The sequence below is a fragment of the Rhamphochromis sp. 'chilingali' genome (genome assembly GCF_963969265.1).
Source record: "Rhamphochromis sp. 'chilingali' genome assembly, chromosome: 5".
Taxonomy (NCBI): Eukaryota; Metazoa; Chordata; class Actinopteri; order Cichliformes; family Cichlidae; genus Rhamphochromis; species Rhamphochromis sp. 'chilingali'.
The window spans coordinates 25,739,851-25,762,075 of NC_137932.1; the positions used below are offsets into that span (position 1 = coordinate 25,739,851).

The window sequence follows — 22,225 nt, forward strand, 5'->3', positions numbered from 1 at the left end:
TAAGGCCGGGTCCACAGGACGGATGATGCCACCCCCCTTGTTTGTTCAGACTGAGCTGGCCAGGAACAACCACCAGGACTGGCTTAGTCTGGGTTCCTCACCGAGGCCCATCTTGCCTTGGAAGACTCTACCAGGGGGAAATTTCCCACGACATCATATCTCCAGGGAACACTCAGGCACACAAGCCACTGCACCATCATAGGATGGTGATTAGTACAAGCTCACAGTACAGATTCTGCTTCTCCACATCAGCTGTGGTGGTTTGAACATCTGACCCACATACAAGGCCTTAAAAAATCAGGCCCCATCTTATCTTAATGACCTTGTAGTACCATATCACCCCATTAGAGCACTTTGCTTTCACACTGCAGGCTTACTTGTTGTTCCTAGAGTATTTAAAAGTAGAATGGGAAGGAGAGCCTTCAGTTTTCAGGCCCCTCTTCTGTGGAACCAGCTTCCAGTTTGGATTCAGGAGACAGACACTATTTCTACTTTTAAGATTTGGCTTAAAACTTTCCTTTTTGCTAAAGCAAATAGTTAGGGTTGGATCAGGTGACCCTGAATCCTCCCTTAGTTATGCTGCAATAGATGTAGGCTGCTGGGGGATTCCCATGATGCACTGAGTGTTTCTTCTTCTTTAACTATGTGTTAATAGACCTCTCTGCACTGAATCATACTTGTTATTAATCTCTGGCTCTCTTCCACTCTCTTCCTGTCTTCCTTCTCTCTCCCCAACCAGCCGTGGCAGATGGCCGCCCCTCCCTGAGCCTGGTTCTGAGGTTTCTTCCTGTTAAAAGGGTGTTTTTCCTTCCCACCCAGTGTTTGGTCATATGATTGTTGGGTTTTTGTCTTATGTATTATTGTAGGATCTACCTTACAATATAATGTGCTTTGAGGCAAATGTTGTTGTGATTTGGTGCTGTATAAATAAAATTGAAATTGAAATTGTCCAAGATGCCCTTTGGAAGCCTCTTAGATGAAGTGCTTGGGTTTGTTCAGCTGGAGAGATTAAGTCTCATGAAATCAGTTCAACAAAAGCATCAACCATGCCTTCAGTTCACTGAACATGTAATGAGCTCAGGTGATGTTGTATGGAAACCACAGGCATTATGCTTTAAAACCTCCTGTTAGTGATCCAGTCAGTAAATTCTTTTAATTAGTTTCATATTTTCTGTTATTTCATTGGGTGATATAAGTTGCTCTTTGTCTGTCCCCTCACCCAGACAAAGAACTTTATCTCAATCTGCCTTTGAAGACCCTGCCAAGGACAAATTGCCTCTGACAATATACACAAACCCCTCCACTCCAATAAGGTGGCGATTCACAGGGGGGACCACCCTCCCCTATGGTCATGAGTTCTGGGTAGTGACTAAAAATTAAACCGTAGGTACAAGTGGTTGAAATTAGTTTCCTACTCTCCCTTAGAGATAAGATTAGGAGCTCAGTTGGCTGGGACTCAGAGCTTCAAGACCCAGAACTCGCTGGAGGGATTACATGTCTTGACTGGCCTGGGAATGACTCAGTGAGCTGGAAGAGGTGCCCGGGTTGAGGGAAGCCTGGGTTTCTGTGCTCAAACTCCTGGATGGATCTTCTGTCTTTTCCACCACTCATAAAACAATTAAAACAGTGAACTTGTTTTTAAAATGTATCATCTTCAGGTTTATTTCATTTCTCTCATTAGTCATCCATGATAACGGTTGTGTTTGATGTGTAATGCATTAACAGTACATATGATCTGTATTGTTAGGTTGCCTGGGTCGTCGACCCAGTGTTTCGTGTTTTTGGTTGTTTGATTTTGTTTATTTCATTATGTTCTAGTTTTCTTTGTCTAGTGGGTTAAAGGAATATTCCAAGTTTAGGTTATCTGAGTGGTTCATGTTAGGTTGTTTATTCCTTGCATTTAGTGATTAAGTTTTACCTCTCTCAGTGTCTAGCCATGTCTTTGGTTCAGTCTGTGTGTTTCCTGTCTACTTTGATAGTCCTTGTCCTTTGTCAGCTAAGTCTGCTTTGCTTCATGTGTCTTGTTAGCTCTGATTTGTCCAGGCTGTGTTACCAACTTTGTGTATTTAAGCCCTGTGTTTTCCTTGGTCTGTGTCACAATCTCCATCATTCTAAACTGTGTGTTGTGTCTGCCAGCCTGCCTGTTTAGTTATTTGTAGTCACAGTTTAGTTCGTTTTCTGCCGTGTAGCAATAAATCTAAATTTGAGTTCACATTTGCCTCCTGGAGTCTGCATTTTGGGTCCATTCCTGCCTGCCGCACACAGCCCTTGACACGTATTGGTAGTGCTGGGGTAGATTTCTGATGGTAGGTTTAGAAGCAGGACCAAAATCAGTTTCTGCTTTACGCCCCATAAAACCTTGGGCCGGCTCTGGATCGATGAAAGGCTGGATGGAAGGATGGGCAACCTTTTGCCTCTTTTCCCTTCATTCTACTGTTTAAATTTCACAGAGGAGAGGTCTCACAGTCACGACATTTATTTATTTTAATTTTAAGAGGGTTGTAAAGTTTATTTTGAAAATCTATTAGTATTATAGTCAAATACAGCTACATCTTTAAATCTGAAAACGAGGAGTTTAAAGTGCCTCTGACTGTATGTGCGGCAGAGTGTGAAATCACTGTGCAGGAATTTTTGCAATGACATCATAATTTGTCTCAGATCTATGAGGAACATCGCCATCTAGCTATCGTCGCCGTCTCTTCATGAAACTACAGAGTGCATGAAACTACAGAGTGCACAGCATGAAGAATAAAAGGGGAAGCGGGAAATCTTATCTTTTGACCTATCAGGATAAATCATTAATCAACACACCTGTCTCTGACAAGAATTGTTAGAGAAATTTAAAATGAAGTCATATTTTTGTCACATTACCTCAGTCTAGAAGCTTTTCTTTTCTTAAATTCTGGTTTCAGAATTGCAATCATTTTATTTTATTTTGTTTTGTTTTGTTTTATTTTTATTTTATACTGCCTTGTTTAAAATTGGGATACCTGCCGGGTTTTTTTTATTTTATTGTTTTATTACTAATTCATTACTTTTATTTTTACTAAGTGGTAATCTGTGAGTGAACATCTATAAAACACGGATTCAGGATAAATGCCTTTTAAAAAAAAGAAAAAAGTTGTATTTGCTTATGTCGATATATGTGTAGGTCAGCAGTCGGCCAATTCACAAATAATGGAAAGCTGAACATCCGTAGGTTACTTTCAAAATAAAAGTCAGCCTATTAGTCATTTGGTGTTTCAGTAGAAGTGATCAAACGCGTGTAAAATTAAGATACGTCTCTTCATATGCATGTAAATACACTTAATTGTTTTTCTTGTACATTTTTTGTTTTCAAAAATAACAACTGAAACTTTATTTTATTTGAAAAATCAAAATTCAAGCAACTCAAACTCACCTGTTTGAGTTAGTGATATTTTAATGATAATTTTGTGACTCAAATTTAAAAAGAACAACTGTACTTGACCAGAAGCAAAAAAAATCTGCAAACAGTGGTTAAAGAACTAATAACACAACCAGAAAGCCACAAATATGATCTAATCTTCACTTTTACATGTAATTAAATGTGTTTACTTGTAACCTTTCTTTACAAATGTACATCCACACCCAGAGACAGGGTCACAAAGTCTGCAAGTGCTTTAGTTAGAAGCTCAGGTCATGATGACACGCAAACAGAGGCAGAACTTCAGCAGCAGCAGGCAGCTACACACACACACACACACACACACACACACACACACACACACACACACATGCATATGTGTGTGTATGTATATGCATATGTGTGTGTACTTGTGTGTGTTGTTTAAGATAACAAAGAAAGAAAGAAGAAGAGAGTAAAGCCTGAATTTCAGCACAAGAAAGGATATTTTTTAAATTTGGAACTGACTAATGGCTGAATAAACTTTGTCTTATAGCAATCTTTCAGTCCAACATGTAGTCTCAATCAAACATAACCACACTGAGGTATAAAGACAGACTTCAGCACGCCAGAATCCTGTTTCACAAAGCAGTGCTCAGAAGTGCTTGGCTCATTTGTTTGTTAAATATTGGAAAAGTGAAGTTTGTTTGCACCGGTTTGGCCAGAAGCGCAGCTAAGGGGTGGCCATGGGTGCCTCTGACCCTGACCCCTTCAAAACAAAAGCATAAATCATGAATAACAATTTTTATAGAATGTTGGGATTATAAAGAGACTTCTGAGAACTAACACAATGAAAAGAAACTTGGAAAATGCTGGCCACCTCACAATGACTGGCCTGTTATTCGGATGGAAGGTCTTAGAGCTTATATCTCACAGCAACTGCTCTTGTAGTACATTTAAATTGTAATCTTAGAACCTTTATTGACACCTTTAAACTTTAGCAGCTCCTTCAGATTTTTTATTAATGTAGATTATATAGAAAATACATAAAATAGGCTATATGAACTACTGTATGTAAATATGTAAATATACTACTTGGTCCACAGTAATTTCCAGCAGGGAAAAATCTGTTTATGTGCCACCACCAAAATAACAAATGATACGACTCTGGCCACCCGTGTGACACCACAGAGTTATACCGCTTCTAACTGAGGAACTGGTTTTGTAGAGCCACTTCTGCCTAGAAAACTGAAAATACGCAGGCTTTATGTGTTTGGCTCAAAGGTTTCTTTTATAATGTAAAACTCAAGATAAGCCAGATGCTTAGTTAAAGATTTTTGAAACTCAGAAATTCTCTCTTCCTTGGTAGTAAAAGAAGACAGAGAGCTTTAAAAACTATCCAGGAACTAATCTCTGTCACATTAAGAAAGAAAGAAAAAGTGTTTTTTTCATGACACTGCGGTCGCGGGAAGCACTGCGGGAAGCGTATCTGTAACCGGAAGGTCGTCGGTTCGATCCCTGGGCTCTCTGTCCTGGTCGTTGTGTCCTTGGGCAAGACACTTTACCCTACTTGCCTACTGGTGCTGGCCAGAGGGGCCGATGGCGCGAAATGGCAGCCTCGCTTCTGTCAGTCTGCCCCAGGGCAGCTGTGGCTACAACCGTAGCTTGCCTCCACCAGTGTATGAATGCGAGAGTGAATGAATAGTGGCATTGTAAAGCGCTTTGGGTGCCTTGAAAAGCGCTATATAAATCCAATCCATTATTATTATTATTATTATGAGAACTCTTGGTGGCTGGCCAGGGTAACATTGGTGAACGTTGGGTGGAAAATTGATCAATTTGTGTGGTGTTTTTGGAAATGTGTTTCCACAGCTTCAGTGGAAAATGTAATGTTTTCATTGTAAAATTACACCGTTTGTCCTCAATAACCCTAAATGTTTTGGGGTTTGTTTGTTTTTGTTTTATTGTAAATTTACAGCTTTAATCGTACAAATTGTTAGTGTTTTCCTGCTGAATTTTACACTTTTTATCTTCTAAATTTACAAATTTATTCTAATTTTTTTTGTCATGACTTTGGCACTTTTTTGTAAATTTACAAAACTGATTTTAAAAAAATTAATGTTATCTCATAAATATGTATTTTTTTCTGCTAAATGTACTTCTTTAACTTTTTTTTAATTTAAAAGAACTTTTCTCGTGTTTTCTCGTGAATTTCTTTTTTATTCTGTAAATTTACAACTTTAAGCTTGAACGATGTGAGGTTTTTTTTCCACAGAAGCAAAAGTTGTTTTTTGTGAAATTCGCATCCTTTTTACGGAATCGTGTATTTATTTATACCTAGTACACCGTGGTGACTATATTCCATTTTGTTTAGAATATTTTATTTTGAAAGCATTTACGCACACTTCCGGCACCGAGGTGAATTTCTGCAGCCTGAACTCCGAGCTGATCGTAGGCAGCAACATATCTGCTCTATTGAGTGCGCTGATGAGCAACACTATCATCCGAGGAGGATCATGGACTAAACATGGCCCACAATAAGAGCTTTTTCTTTGAAGGTAAGCCGTGACACTCTGCTCCGTGCTCCGGCCGCCCAGCAGCTTTTTTACCCACACACAGAGGCAGGTTCTGGCCGCTCTGGCGTTGAACACCATCGGTCCAAATTACGTGTGGAACACCAGCGAGTTATGGCTAGCATTAGCTCGCTGTTTAAACACATTTATCCTCACACACACGGGGTTGAACTGAGCGCTGCGAGGCCGCGGGCACAGACACACTTCGGGGCCCAGAGGGGGAAGTTGAGACACGTGCAGTCCGGTTCGGTTCAGTTCTGCGGGCTTTACTGGACTCTGGGCTTGCACAGTCTGAGCTAGCGACCCCCTCGTTAGCGCTGACGTTAGCTGGGTTTGCAGTGTTCAGCGACAGGCCTTCCTGTCTCTGCTTGGCAGCTAGCTCTAACAACACGTTAATACAACAGGAGAAAGATGCAAAAACACCCGAGTGACACACAGAAAAGCGGCGAAAATGACACACGCAGCGCCCAACCTAGCAGGGTAACACCAGCCCAAGATGTTAGCATGCTAACTGTAACATTAAAAAAATGTAAACATTAACCCACCGTGCTTTCTCTCTGCCCTTCAGCTTAAATTCAGATTGAAAATTGAACTCTGAAGGGCTCCCGTCACTCACAGCCAGGTGGTTTACATATGTCGGTTAATGCCTTGCTCACCGGCTTTCTGAAAACCACACAAAACAGATTTTATCTGAAGGTGGTGCCAAGCAGTTAAGCTGTCTCCTCATGAAGCAGCCCTTTTTTTTTCTTTTTTCTTTTTTTTACCCTGGAACAAAAAATAAAACGTATATCTTTTTGTTGTTATTATTGGGGGCATTTATTTATGTATTGTTCAGCCCATCCAGTATGTTACATATGGCCCGTGAGGTTTGCTGTTATCTTTTTCTCATTGAAAAGACTGAGGTTTAAAAGGGATAATTACATTAGTGAATAATAAAATTCAGATAGACTCAGCAAGTTTATTTTGGTCGATTGTTGAGAGTTAGGAGAACATTTCATAAAAGCCAAAAATCACATTTTAGTCCCGCAGGCTTGGGGCATTGTTTTTCTTGGCTCGTGGGCATTCAGGGGCTGATTGGTCATGTTTTACTGGGCTTGGGATATTACACCTGCAAGCGCAGTTGGTCTGAGCTACCTTTTTGTTAAACAGAAATATGTGCTGAAAAAAGTGGATTTTTCCAGCTTTTGGGGACGTTGATGAACAAAAAAGGCCTTGTTTTGAAGTAAATGAGGTCAAAAAGCACCCTGCTGGTGATTTTCCTTTATCTTTGGGAGGCAGCAACATTTTCTGTTTACAGGGAAAACCTTATTACTGTTTCGATTAAAGCTTTGCAATCAATCAAAATTCAAACTCAACTGGCTTCCAACAGTGATTAAAATAAGATGATTAACGTCGTTCATCTTTAGCTCTTCTCTGAATCCTCAGTCAAACTCCCATAAACAATGTGGCAAGTTCATTTAAGCTTGAGCCAAAAATGGTATTTAAACCAGATCATTTGTTTTTAAATGATTTCATTTCAAGAACTCTGTCAAGGAACAACAAACATATAATAATAACTTTATTTTGTGTAGCATGATTTAAAACTCTCAGCTAAAAAGTGCTTTGGTTTGGATTAAAAATATATTTAACAAATATATGTAAATTATCAGTGTTTCAGTCATTGTTAGATATACACACACACACATTAGAACAAAAGCCGTAGACAATGGACAAAAGAATAAAGAGAAGCTAACCTATAAAATAATTGTTTAGTTCTTGTTAGTAGCCGAGCTACAGTGTTAAGGACCAGTTGAAGATGAGCTAAGGAGGACTGAGAGATGCATGTCAAACAGACAGTAATCGAAATGGGAGAAAATTAAAGCGTGTACTGGAAGTTTCAGATTATTTGGTGTCAGTAAAGGACTGATTTTAGTGATATTCATTTCATTCATTTAAGAAACAAAGACTGGATAAGCTTTGAGATGTGAGCTTTAAATTTGCACTTCTGGTTAAAAATGACAGCAAGGTTCTAAGTAGATGATTTGTTGGCGAGGGGGCAGAAGAACATCAGTTTTGCCAGGATTGAGAAAAAGTAAATTTGAAGACGTTCAGTCGTTAATGCCAGTGATTGAGGTAGGAGAGTCTCTTAAGGTTGTTTGGATTAACAATAAATTACAGCTATGTATCATCTGCATAGAAATGATGCAAATTGTCTTTGAAACTGTCCTGGGGTAACATATACGAGGAAAACAGTGTTGTTCACATGTGAGGGATGCTGATGACAACCTTAATTTTAGTTCAGAATTTTTCTTTTCTTCTTTCACTAGTATGATGGGGGAAAAAATGTCAGAGATGCCAAACCAGTTCTGTAATCTGTCAGTGAGTTTGGTATGGCCAGAGATGTTGAAGGCTGCAGATAAGTTAAGATTGGGCCTTCATGACTCCCAGTTCATTCTTATCTCATCCTGGACCTTCATGCAGCTTCTCAGGTCTTTCTGTATTGAGTTAGTTTTTCAGTCTTTTAACTGCGACCTGCTGGGGGTACATTTAGATGGGGCAGGGTGGCGTTTTTAAAAGCAGGTGGAAACCCTGACCTGCTTTTTGTGCAACTGAACAATGGAGTTGGGGTATGCATCTGTTGACAGATGGGAAATCCAGAAAGTGCTGCAGAAGTAGAACAAAAAGTTTGAAAGTGCTCAGATCAGTGCAAAGACATTTGTTTACACTAAAAACAGCTTTAGTTTTAATCTCTGTTAGTGCAGCTTTTTGAGACTGTGAGTTAACTACCCCACAAACTGTTGTAATTCTTTTTTTTATTTAAATACAAATATAGCCTATATTGTAATTTAAAAGACTAAAACTAGCACAGAAACAAAAAAAGATCTAAACTGAAAAGAGAAAATCTGCAGGCATCAACTGAAGCCCAACTGGCCTGAAAACAAACTCAAAATGAAATAAAAATTAACGCAAATACTAAATACAGGTAAACGTAGGAAAATAGAGTTGTTAGCATCGATACCCCACCTGGCTTTTTAAATCAAGATCAGAATAATATTCCCTCCCTTCCTGCTTAATCTGGGAAATGTCATGTTCTTAAAAAAAATCTCAATCTTAGTAGAGGAATTGCAAGCGTTGTAACCCTGAAGCTGCAGGCCAGGATTTGATGTCATGCTGTGGATCTGTAGAAACCGATTTCAGGACTGTGCTTGAAGTGTTTCAGGTGAATGAACTGGGTGTTTATTATGGGGGGAGGAGGGTCCCTCTGAGCTCATTTATGATTGATAATAAGCTGTCAGCTGCTCAAACATCTGTTTGGATAATTCCTGTGTGACAAAGATGCTTCCCAACCCTCTATCGTGGATTTGTCCTTCAGGAAATCTACTGTTAGACCCCCTGCAGTCCAGATAAATGAGCGGAGTAAACCTCAAAGAATTGAAACGGCCTCGACTCCCTGTTTTCTGGGGCATTTGTTGTGATTTATGAAGCTGGGAGACGGAGCCAATGTGAAGCTTGCAGAGTGTGTGTGCGGGGTCGTCTCTATTAGCTGGAAGAGATAGGAACAGGCTCAATTAGGTTTGTGCAGGATTGAACTAGATGAGAGGCAGCTGAGGCAGGGGAGCTCTGGAAGAGTAATGTAATATGTGCATTTGAATTTTAGCTTCTTTTTTCCCCCCTAGTCATTTAAAAAGACCCATAAAATGGATAAGTCACTAAAAATAGAGCAGTGTTTTTCCTTACAAGATGAAAATATTCAGCTGCTTGTCTCTCCTAATCCTGGCCTCAAGTTTTATGCGGGACACTTGGGGGGCAGTGGCCTCAGAATTAGTGTTTGTTGGCGGTAGAGCTTTAAAAAAGCATGCCTGTATGAACCGAGGGGACCTAATTGTTTAGCTGCTGGGCCTGCAGCCAGACGGATAACCTGCATTAACATGATGCCATCAGTTTGTCCACTTTCTGATCCCCTAGATGGAATAAATCAGCTGAAATGCAGCCTGTTTAATAACTGTTAGGTTTGTTTTTTCCTGGTTTACTGAAGTAAAATTCTTCCACCTTTTGAATTCCCTGCTGGGTGCTGTGGTTTTGAAATCCACTTCAAAGTAAATCGGTTAATTTTTGGAGGGAAACAGGAAGTCAAGCGTTTGTGGCGACATCCAGCAGATGTTTTTGCATTGGTATTTGTCTCCGGTGTTTTTGTTTTTGGTCAGTGATTCAAACTAATATGCAAATTTTAAAAATATTTTTCTCCCTTGAGGAGGTTTAGGGACACACAAACACCAAAATAAGGTATTAATTCCTAAGAAGGTTGCATGTCACAGTATGACAGAGAGAAGGCGCGAGTTTAACAAAACAAACACAAAGGTGAAGAAAAACGCGCAGCTGACATAAAAGAAGCTCCGTTCCCCTTAAACTTAATATGGGTATTCACATGTTTAATGAGACTTCGTGGAGAAAGCTGGACGCTGCTTGAGGCTTAAGCTTCTTGTTAAAGGATATAGTGACTGTTCCAGGATAAAAGATGGCTCTAAGCCGGTTACCTTTCTAACCAGCAGCCGCTTGTTTTCAAAATGCCACCTTTCTGAGAAAAATTTGAGCTATAACTCAGTTTTCAGAGTATGTACTGTATTTTTAAAAATGTGTTCTGTGAACAGTAAATCTCTTTGAAAAGCCTCCCAGATTCTGTTTGCCAGGCTGCCTGGAAAAACAGATTTTTATTCATTTTAAATATGATTGTGCAGCTGTTTATTTTAACCCCATAACTCATGGATAATGCAGAGCATGGACAGCTGCTCACTGTGTTTTATCACATGAAACCTGTCAAGTTAAGGTCACCGGTAACAGACTACTTGCATATGTTTCTGTCAGTAACACACATCAGACTCGCTGAGTTTACTGTCACATGTAGTGACCGCTGAAGGTCCATCCTGAGATGATGAATCCACAGCAAAGCTTAGCTGGAGGCATTAAACTGCCTCTGACATTCATTCATACATTCACAGACATCAGTGACGTCTTTACGCACTACAAACCTCTTTACCTTCAAGACTTGGTACAAACATTTAAAAGCAGTTTTGTTTGTTGGAGGAAATGTCAGACATCTTCTGCAGGACTTCCAGGTTATTCCCACTGATTTGAATGTAGTTTCCAGTTGCTCGTAAAATGAATGAATTCTACTCTCATGTCACAGGTTATCACATTTGGCATCTGTTTAATAATCTTTATTTAGAGACACAAATTGGCATCGTTGTCACACTTTCTCATTGATGCTAACGCAGTAATTAAGTCTGTAAAATGATTAGAAATTTGCTGTTTGATCACACTTCATTGCAGTGACGTGAGTGTATTCCTGTTGTCGCCACGCTGCAGCAGGTTCCCGTCTTTGCTGATTATTACCAAGCTTTTCATATCTTCTAGGTGAAAGGATCAGCCCGTGAATTGCGGGGCATCCTGTAAATGGTCATTTCAGCTAATGCCTGTGTCTTGTTTCCGTGCACTGACATGAGTCTGATTTATTATTCAATTCAAGCCCTGGATAGATCAGAGACCAGGCGAGATGGAGGGTACAAGCACAACTGGAGCTTTTCTCTTTCTGGTGACTGTGAAGAGGAAAGGAGACATGAGTAAGCACTTCTCCAGCCCTCGTTTTCAGCACCACCATCAGCGCTGCACTGCACTGCACATACAGGAAAAAGACCCCAGTGACACCCCTGCTGCTGACGAGCAGCCTATTCCCCACTGATTATGAGTTCAGTGGTGTTTTAGCGCAGCAGACCTGAGCAGTGTGCTATTGTAAACCTCTGCGTGCGTGCACATCCTCGCCTGCTAGGGTTGGACCGATATGTTGGCTAATATTAAACATCAGCGACCAGGATGGGTCGCAGATTTGTAAAGGCTTCCAATAATAGGAATGTAAAAAGCAGGACATCAAAGCAACTGATGATTAATTTCTATTTAATAATTGCTTAATGTTCTAAAACCCAAGCAGATGTTCTTTTAATGTCTTAATCTGAATGGGCAGTAGTCCAAAAACAACACAGCCACCATGTATACTATATACTGTCCTAACGCTAAAGAGGAACACGAAGCATTCCTCCTTAGTGTCATTTTAGGACTTAAGCTAAACTACAAAGTCCTTGTTAGATGGCAGGTAGAATGGGAGTTGGCACAAATACATAAGCACCAACAAGAAGAATGGGACAGTAAAGCGGGTCCTGAATGTTAAAGTGCCTAAAAATTTGTGACTAACTTCAAAACAGAGTCATCTCTGGCTCCAAAAACCAACATAGCAGCGGCTAAAATGTTAATTTTTTGACTAGTTTACCAGCCGACCCTCTGGGAGGCATGGGGCAAATTTATTTTATTTTTTTTTGGGGGGGGGGGGGCAGCTTCCTGTGGATCTCCAGACAAGACTTGGTTTTCTACTAAACCACCATCATGGTTTTGAGATTACATTTGGTTCATTTTGTGCCTTTTTTTTTGCACTTTGCATGCAAAAGAAGAAAAATTTGTTAGTCAAATTTGAAAACCAAACTGGGTGCCAAAAGTCCCATCTGTCTGCATCTGAGGGATCATACGCCCATCCCTGGGACTGAGATTTGATCTAAAATTGCTGCTTGCTCTAACAATTTGAGTTTGAGTTTTATTTAAAGTTCCTTCTTTTTAAAGTTACCAATGCTGATTCAGAAATCAAATCTCATCCCAGATATAAAAACAGTTTCTCTTCATTTATTATTATTAGTTGGCATATCTAGTAAAAATAAACTCAGCCTTTAGTGTTGAGATCACTTGTCTAAAGTTGAGGTCCACAACCTAAAACAACACACCCATTTAAAATTAAAAATGTAATAAATAAAAAATGGTGAAATGTTAGTTGCAGGTTGGATTACACCTGGAAGAATTGACGTAGCCACCAAGGCTGCGTCCACACTAGCCCGGATAGATTTGAAAACAGCGTTTTCGTCCACACTAGCGTTTTCAGTTGTTTTCACAGAGTTGTGCGTCCACTCTCGAAAACTGATACATTTGAAGACGCACAGTCTTCAAATGTATCAGTTTTCGAGAGCGTTTTTCTTCAGGTAAAACGCCGTCTCAGTGTGGACGGGAGGCCAAAACGAGAGAAAACGATGTGTTTTTGTTTGAAAACGCATTAGTGTGGACGTAGCCCAAATTAAAAAGAACAAAAGCGTCAAATTGGAACAAGCTCATGTTTTCAGATTTTCATTGATTAAACTTTTTTTTTTTTTTTAAATAGCTTCTAATAAATTTTCTGTCTGCCTCTTAATTATCTCTGCTCAGTCTGTGCTAAAATGAAGGAATACAAATAGTGGAGTAATGAAAATATATCGGTCAAACCCTACGACCCACTTTGTCCCCATTAAAGTGCAAACGTGTTATTTTATACCCACACGGACACATTGAACAGCCTTTGACAGGCTGAGTGTTAAAATATGTTAAAGCCGAGAATAAACATGCTTTTCATCATGTCCTCTTTTCCTCTCAGTGCGAGTGTGGTGAGTGTGGAGGACATGGACCGGCAGCCGCTGAGCTCCCCTGAGGGGAAAAAGGTAAGCTACCCCTCTCTCTCTCTCTTCTCCCTGTCGCATTTCCTGACTCCCACCCGCCGGTGGCGTGGACTCCCAGCGGGCCATGGTGCTCTTCGATCAGTCCTGCAGTCGGAGCAGACGATGCCAGAATCTGTTTGGCGCCCGGCGTGGCACCCGAAGGACCCCGGCGAGCTATGAGCTCAGGCTGCCGGGGCGTCGTGGGAGTCGATTTTAAGGGCAGCTGATGATGATGTTGTTGGGGAAAATGTGAGCTCTTGGTGGGCGTTGGCCTGTAGTGATTCTCTCGAGGATGAGCTTGCAGTCAACTGGATGTTTTTTAATTTTCGAGACTTGTGTGTAACATTGTCTTCATTACAACAGCGCTCATTTATGCCCGTTTCAAAACTAAATGAAGCCTATGAGGTTGAATGCAGGAAATCATAATTAAATGCATCACTGTCTGTTAATCAGTTTAAAACTGCTGTTGATGTCATTTTAAATGTTTTTTTCTGACCAGGAATCCAAAATGCTAAAAGGGAACATTAAGAAAATTGAAATTAAGAGAAATGACTGATTTTTGCTAAAAAAAAATGACTGGGAACACAGATTTGTACTAAAAGGTTCAAAAGATTTGCCACAACTGTATTCTAAATTTCAGTGTCTTCAGCACTATCTGTGGCACTATTTGTCAGTAAAATACTGACAAATCCACCCGGTTGGTTGGTGGTGCATTTTATTTACAAAATAATATTTATCCTGTATTCAGTAAGATTTGAAACTAGCAGCTTGGATCATGCACTGATCAGAAGACTGTTTACTGATCTCAGAAATGAATTGAGATGTTGGGTGGTTTTCCCATACACTTCTATACAGGTGAACTTCCTGAACCCAGAGTTGCTGTCCCCTACTGGTCGTTAGAAAGAATGCAGTTTAAAGGCACTTCCGTGTTGCTTCACATTTCAGATCTGGAAGCGAGTGATGTAATTCTCAGTGGCAGGAAATTTGTTGCATTGGGTTTCACAAAAGTGCAAAACTTTAAGGTTTACTGGTTTGTCTGTAGGCTGACTGTTTATCTTGTTTTGTCTCAAACTGCTGGCTTCCTTTTTTCTTTTTTTTTGGTAATAATAATAATATACACGTCTCCTCTCTCCAGTCTCCCACTCTTAGGCACTTCACTCCCTCGGATTCCTTGAGGACGTATGAAAACCGGACGAATAATCACATGAAGCCTCTGACCAGGCTGGCACCTAAAAGGCTCAGGTATGCTGCGTGCTGTTTGTATAAGCTCTCTGTTTGCAGGCAATGGAGTCAGAAGTGACCACAACAGAGGGCGGAGTATTAGGTTATCAGATGATTGTAGCTTGGTTTGTTATAAACCTGCATCCATAAATCCCTTAAAAAGGCTCAAAGTCTCAAACTGCACAAAGTCTGATTAATAAGGACCATGTCAGTGGTTTGAATTCTCTGAAATGAAGTCAGGCCTCAGTGATAGACTGTAAGCCTTAATAAAGTATAAGTGTGTCATTAACATAGAATTAACCCCTTTGGCAGCTGGTGTGATGTGAATAATGGCTAAAATAGTTTCTTGTAGTGGGCTGTAAACATGTAAAGTTGGATGCTTGTGGAGCCTCAGGTGGCTGTTAGCAGAACTACAGTTGTTGACTTCACTTGTTGCCAGCAACAAGACGAGACACGGGTGAACAAATGGAGGACGATTTAAATGTTGAAGCAGCAGCGACGGAGGTAGAGCTGGTGGAGGAGGAAGAGGAGACGCTTGTTAACAAAAAAAATGCATCATCAATCGTTTGGCAACATTTTGGATTCAACAAGGATGATATTGATCAAAAAATTGTTAAATGTAAACTCTGCAAAAAGACTGTTGCGTCAAGTCAAGGTAACACAACCAACCTCTTCCACCACCTGCAGCACAAGTTTTTGTTTAAGAGTTTATAGTTTTCACTAGTCACATGGCAGTGCTTAGTATTTATTATACTTTTTTCTGTGTTCAATTGACATTTGTGTTTGTGACATTATTTGTTTACAAGTTATAGTACCTCAAGGCCTTAGCAGAGATAGGCCTTTGTCCATGATGGCATTACATTTGCACAATCATTGTTTACTTTGTGAATAGCCAATGTGAAACATATTTATTATTAAACTATTTTGTTTACAAGGGATATACATTTTTTAGAGAGCATGGTTACATATTGTATCCTACACTTTTTATTTTGTTCAGTTAATAAATCTTAACCACTAAAAGTACTTACTACTATTGTCTTCATTTATTTTCAGTGACATTTTACAGTCCTTTAAAGTGGTAATAATATAATTGCAATGAATAGGTCTAGGGGGAATAATATTATCAAAATAACTAGAGGAATTATGCTGCCTGCCACAGCCCCATCAAATGAAAAAAAACAAACAAAACGTTTGGTTTTTTTGGCACTTGGGGTGGTTATCGTCCATTTATCGTTATCGAGGTTAACTGCTCAATTTATCGTGATATTGATTTTAGGCCATATCGCCCAGCCCTAGTCTCATTACTTGAAACTACAGGCACACTAAAGAATCTTTGGGGCTGAATGTGGGTAAAAATATTTTCAGAGTGAATTCGTGTTTTGTGTCTCTGTCTTTGTGTTAAAGGGTTAATGTGTTCTTTCTGTCTCTCCTGCAGTGAGGGCCCTCTCACAGTCGTGGTGCCGTCCATGTCCAACGGACCCACACGCCTAACGTCTGCACCTTCACAAGGAATTTTTATACAAGGGCGCCACTTTCAGCACGCACAACTGCCCTCCGCAATAAGGAAACCAGTCCAAAGGTGAGACAGAGCCAGTCCGAGCAACTTCTTGTACAACTGCAGATTTGTTTTTTATTTTTCTCCTTTTTTTTTTTTTTCTTTCTGGCTTACTTGGAGATAGGGCTGTGCGATATGACAAATCTCATATCCTGATATAAGACCTTTATCGTCCAGACAACGATATTTAACACAACATTTTTACTTTTTCTGTAAATTCTGTGAATCTCGGGCAACTCGACTTGCGTGAAGTGGTTTCACCTGGATGATAGCTGCTCCCTTTTGCAGTCTTCTTGTATATGTGCATACATGTCACTCAATTACTGTAGCAAAAAATAATGGATGTAGACATTTTCTACTGTACCTGAGCACCCAGAGCGCTTCATACAGAGAAGGCTTTGGACTGCGTCCCTGAGTGTGTCCTGTGGGGGGTGCTGTGGTAGTGTGCGGCATCAGGCCTGTGGTAACGTGATGTTTGATTCTTGCGCAGCCACAACGAGTCCTCGGTTTGCTTTGATGCCGACAGGCTCAGACTCGTTCTACATTGCCTCTGGTCGGTGACTCTGGTCATAACTTCTGTGTGACAGAATTTCCTGGTGCAGCCCAGTGATGGAGCGGTTCTGGTCTTTTGTGGATGATGAAGTTCTCTTGGCTTCACTTTGTAGCTGAGAGCGATGTGGCTGGGAGGAGCATCGGCAAATGATGCCACGGAAAAGTGCCCAGTGTGAGGGAGCTGCTGGCTCAGCCAGAGGAGTTTAAGTATCTCGGGGTCTTGTTTGTGATTAGAGGAGGGAGCAGGAGATTTTTGCAGCATCTGCGCTGATGTGGATGCTATACCTCTCTGTGGTGGTGGAGCATGAAAGCCAAGCTCTCAGTTTAGTTGTTTCCCACCCTCACCCGTCGTCACGAACCGTGGATACAAGCACCCTCCAGAGTTTTCTTTGAAGGGTGTCTGGACACTTGGTCAGCGGGGGCTCAGAATACAGCCGCTGCTCCTCTGCATCGAAAGGATGCATGGACGCCTCCGAGGTCCCATAAACACATCACGAACGTCTCCAGCACGCTCGATACTGCTGTTTATGTGTGAAATTTGCTTGAGCTATGACTTCAGGAATCGTGTTACCGGCCTCAGAGTGAGTGCTGCTTCTTACTGGAGTCATTCTGAAAAACCACCGTTTAGCTTTTACATCCCTATAATTCCACTGTTGGGAAACAGGCTGCGTAAATGTTCCTTAACTAGATAAAACTAAGCTGATGCTTGATAAGCATGAGATATTCTTGACAGTAGATGAAAGTAATTTGAATCTAAGAGATGTGCTCGGGTTCCTTTTATAGTCTTCCTGTGTGTAAAAGGAAGTGTGCTGCAGAGAAATAAGTTTAATTGAACTGCAGCTGCAGAAAATGAATTACAGTGCAGGACTTGATTGCATTAGTGAGATGTTTTTCTCTCTTGATTTTCATCTTCAAGCAGCCTTGATTTGAAGGAAAGGTAAGGCTTTGATCCGAACTAACCGGAGCTCATTTCATGGCCCTGGATCGTTGATCCTCTCATTTGTTTCTAAAGGTTTTTTGTTTGTTTGTTTTTGTGCTCAGCACATTTTGTCAGTTTTTGCTTTGCTTAAGTTTCATGACTGTTTGATGGAAACACTCTTTCCAGGAAAGTTACTCAGGGCATGTTTTTCACAGTTATTGTTTCATTAACGGTGTGAAGTGTTGAGGTTTTTCTGAATGAAGAAGGATCTCAACCTCCATAAAATACCAGACTGAAAGCCAAACTTGCTGGATGGTCTTTTTTACACTGTGTTGGAATTACTTTGTCACATAATTCCATTTAAAAGTGCTACCAGCTACAGCGGTCGTGTCACACTCCCCATATATACATAAAATTAAAAAAATTGGACCCCTGTGAAGCTGATGATCAGAGAAATTGTGCACATTGAAGAAGCACTCATGAAACTCGGCATATTTCTAAGATGTTTAGTTCTTGGAGCCTTTTGTTGACTGTTTGTTTTGTGCCGTTGGACGGTTATGAGAGGGGAAAATGAAGAACTTCAGTCCCATCCAAAGATACTGGGACAAAATCAAATGTAAACGGCTCTGGAAGCTTTACTTGCATGCCTCTAGTGCTCGGTCTCCATCGTAAATATCCCATCAAACACCTAAAACGAATTTTCTTCAGCCAGAGTGCCAAACCGTTCCGTTTGCAAAGTTGTACAACAGACTCTTTGTAAGTGCTCTCATCAGAAAACCTGGAATCAGTAAATATTTATCATTAATTGCTTCATAAATGACTTAATTTTTATGGCAGCATCTGTTTCTTGTGATTTTTAGCTTCAGACACTATCAGTCTCCGTGAGAGGTTTGTGTTTATTTTAAGCCCGGTTAAGCCTCTCAGTGTTCAGCCTGTTAATTATTTAGCCTGCGGTGTCTCCACCACGATCAAGATTATTTTTAAAGTTTCTCAATTTACAGAAAAAAAAAAATGTCTGAAAGTCAGAGTGAAGATCTGGATTTGCTGAGAACATGAACTGCCAGCTTTGCCAGAGGTTACCAAAGTATTTATGTTTTGGTTTTTTTTGGTCCCCTTCTCCTGCAGAAACGACTTCTCCACCACACAGCAAACTCTCGAGGTAGACAACATCGTCCTCACCTGCCCAGAGATGCCAGGTAACCTCACAGCACACTGAGCGCATCGCACTGCATGTTTTTAAAGACTTTCCCGAGATCAGGCTGCTGGCGATTACAGGCAGTTGGCTGGTGTTGAGTTTCGACAGGCACGCTGTGTTCCCGTTACCTGCAGAGAAAAGTGTGCGTGATGTGTTCGGCATCTGTGTGTGTAAGATGAGTGCTACTCGGTGTCTGTATTTGTGTAACGTTTGTGTAAGCGGGCTGCGTGTGTGTGCTCGCTGAGTGTGACAGCCAGCAGCGTCTGCAGGGCTACAGATCTGGGCTCAGCCTCCTCCTTGTTCCTGCCAGAGGACGAGGAGGAGGAGACCCAAGGCCTCCCACATTAATCCTCCAAGCTCCTGGCAGATGCAGGAAACTTAGAAAAACATTTGCTGAGCTAATAAATGCCAGGCTCTGAAGGCCATTGGGTTATTTTGCAAAAGATATTTTCAAAATAAAGTGTGACCTTGGAGAGGAAGGTTTTCTTATCAGTAGTTTTAATTTTGCCAGTTAAAGTGATTAAAGGAGCTCAGAGAGAATAAAAGAATTTCGTTACGTGCTGAGGCATGTTTCACTGCTCATAATAAAACGCTATGAATCAATATTTGGACACCTGTGAGCGCACCGAGCATTTCCACTTAAAAATGTACACTTCTCCAGTCTCACTTAATAAGATCATGTGGGACTGTTAGTACGCGGCAGCTCGTGCCCGCTGCACTAGTTCGCCCTGGGTTTCGCCTCCCAGACTGCACACACGCTGCCTTGTCTTTGTCCAGGAAGGTTTTCAGAATGATGCCACCTGTTGATCCTTTTATGGGTTCATCTTACAGAGGAGGAGACCCTGAACATAAAACGTCGTGTCCAGCAGAAGAGGAAACCGCTGGAGGGATGCAGCTTTTCTTCGCAGGTCAAAGCAGCAGAGGTGAGGGAACCCAACACTCGGCAAACAGTCAGACAAACTGATGAATGTTTGGCAGGAAGTGGGTATTCGCCACGGTCTAAACTAACAGAGTGAAGAGCTGGTGAACAAATGCAGAGTTTATCCATCCCGTGTGGAAGACGTTAGATGAATTCATTCATTTAAAATCCGTGATTTATTTATTTTATTTATTTTTAAATAATAATGCGTCAACTATGTTGTGAAAGTGATGACTGTACAGTTTGCTGCCCAGCTGAAGCTTCATGCACACAGAAGGGGCTGCAACACAATCATTTAAACGAGAAATCAGACTTTTGGCTGTGAAATAATCGACTGTGGGGACAAAAATCGACACCACCCAACAGTAACAGAGGTGATTGCATGTATGAGGGGTTTGTTTTATCATTTTCAGTGGGGAAAAAACATTTTGTCACTCATCCTCAGTCTGAGGACCAAACACTACATCCACATGAATCAACATTTCCAGACCTGGATGATTCAGTTGAATCAAGACAAATTATTTAATGTGGTGTTTGGTCAGTTTTGAAAGCACTAAACCAAATCTGGAGTACAGGTGTCTTAGACAGTCTGTTAGTACTGCTAACTGCACAGTAAAAGTACTTCAGAAGGCTCCAGCAACACATCCTTTAGACAGGTCCACTAAACATCAAGCCTGAACACAAATGAACAGGCGAGTTTTCACACCTTTATTTCTATGGGGCTGACCCCCTGCTGGAGCCTCTGGTGGACATTAAAGGAACTGCAGCTATGTTAGTCTTGGCGGTTAAAGGTCGGAGTACATGTGTGAAAAAAAGCTTTAAGAGGCTGAGCTTGGCAGCTGTTATGTGTCACAGGAGTTGTAAAGTAAATATTGGTTTAAGATGCTGACTCAGATTCCTGAATGGGTAAATAAACAGTTTTTCCTAGTAAGGTCACCATATCTGATTCCATGTTATGTTCACTGCTTGCTTCTGCTGCACATAACTTTATTTTTTTAGCCTCTTTAAGTTTTGTCCACCTTCTTCCTTCTGATCCCGTTTAACTCGTAGTTTTGGAGCTGAAACAATTTCATTAATTCTCACTCATACAGACTCTCGTCTTCAGTGGAATAAAGAAGAAAATCTGTAATTAAATCATCTGCTTGTAACTTTCAGATTGTTGTAGTGACCAGAACAAAACCTTTTATCGCCTCTCTAATGAGTGTTTTATGTCGGCAGCCTCTCCGGTCGACCGTCTGCTCGAGGATGTGTGTGAAGTGCAACAAACCGAGTAACGACAGCAGCAAGTGTCAGAACTGTGGGAACAATCTATCGACGCCGCCGTGCCAGCAGACTACGCTGCCCACCCCGGCCCTGCGGCCCTCCATCAGATCCCAGCCCTCCTCTGGACCAAACAGCCTGCAGCAAAACTTTTACAAACCGGTCGTGACCGCAAGGGTTCCCCGCGGGGACGCCCTGTCCACACGGCTCGCGACCACCAGGGGGACCCTGCTGCCTCTGAACAACGGGAGGACACCCCTGTTAGCAGGGACGTCGAGCTGCTGCGCGGCCAGAAACCCACCCAAAGCTACGAGGACGGCGTCGGCGGCACAGCAGCACGAACTGAACGATCCTAGTGAGTAAAGCATCCGAGCTTTTCATCGAGCTTCTAGGTAAAGCAGAGTGTGGAGATGATGAATTCACTCGTCGTGCATCACTTTGTGGCTGATGTTGACAGGAAAGTGTAAAAAATATTTAATAAGTAAGTACAGTAAAATGAGATTAACAAGTAGTCTCTGTAATTTAAGATGGCTTTTCTGCTTTTGAAGGATTTGGTTTCGGGTGATCGTGGCTCAAGAGTTGGGAGTTCGTCTTGTAATCAGAAGGTTGCCGGTTCGAGCCCCGGCTTGGACAGTCTCGGTCGTTGTGTCCTTGGGCAAGACACTTCACCCGTTGCCTACTGGTGGTGGTCAGAGGGCCCGGTGGCGCCAGTGTCCGGCAGCCTCGCCTCTGTCAGTGCGCCCCAGGGTGGCTGTGGCTACAATGTAGCTTGCCATCACCAGTGTGTGAATGTGTGTGTGAATGGGTGGATGACTGGATGTGTAAAGCGCTTTGGGGTCCTTAGGGACTAGTAAAGCGCTATACAAATACAGGCCATTTACCATTTTATATTTTCATATCCAGTACCTTTCCTGTTTTTCTCTCCGAGATAGAAGCTTTAAAAGACTTCCCCTAGAAGTTCCACATTTTTGGGGGCTCAGGATGGAAAAACCAATTAATTTGTCGACTTGCTTCCTGTTTACTTTTGGGTTTTGCATAGTTTATCATACTGGGATAAGGCGTCCTTTTGATTGATTAAATGAGATGTTCTGGGCTTTTACTTTAACTGCCTGTCCTGAAGTTGATCCCA

At 41.3% G+C, this 22,225-nt stretch overlaps 1 protein-coding gene across 2 annotated transcripts in view; it reads left to right on the top strand.

The window, feature by feature from the left end:
- Positions 1 to 5,781: 5,781 nt before the first annotated feature.
- Positions 5,782 to 22,225, top strand: part of senp6a (SUMO specific peptidase 6a) — a 32,872-nt gene continuing 16,428 nt past the window's right edge. Inside the window, exons 1-8 of one of the 2 annotated variants that reach the window (XM_080882007.1) lie at positions 5,784 to 5,922; positions 11,441 to 11,534; positions 13,415 to 13,478; positions 14,611 to 14,717; positions 16,132 to 16,275; positions 18,848 to 18,918; positions 19,749 to 19,840; positions 21,055 to 21,451. In XM_080882007.1, the coding sequence (XP_080738133.1) occupies positions 5,892 to 5,922; positions 11,441 to 11,534; positions 13,415 to 13,478; positions 14,611 to 14,717; positions 16,132 to 16,275; positions 18,848 to 18,918; positions 19,749 to 19,840; positions 21,055 to 21,451 (1,000 nt within the window). In that variant the 5' untranslated portion in view covers positions 5,784 to 5,891. Of the gene's footprint in view, positions 5,923 to 11,440; positions 11,535 to 13,414; positions 13,479 to 14,610; positions 14,718 to 16,131; positions 16,276 to 18,847; positions 18,919 to 19,748; positions 19,841 to 21,054; positions 21,452 to 22,225 lie in introns of both variants that reach the window. The other variant, XM_080882008.1, reaches the window with a different exon arrangement.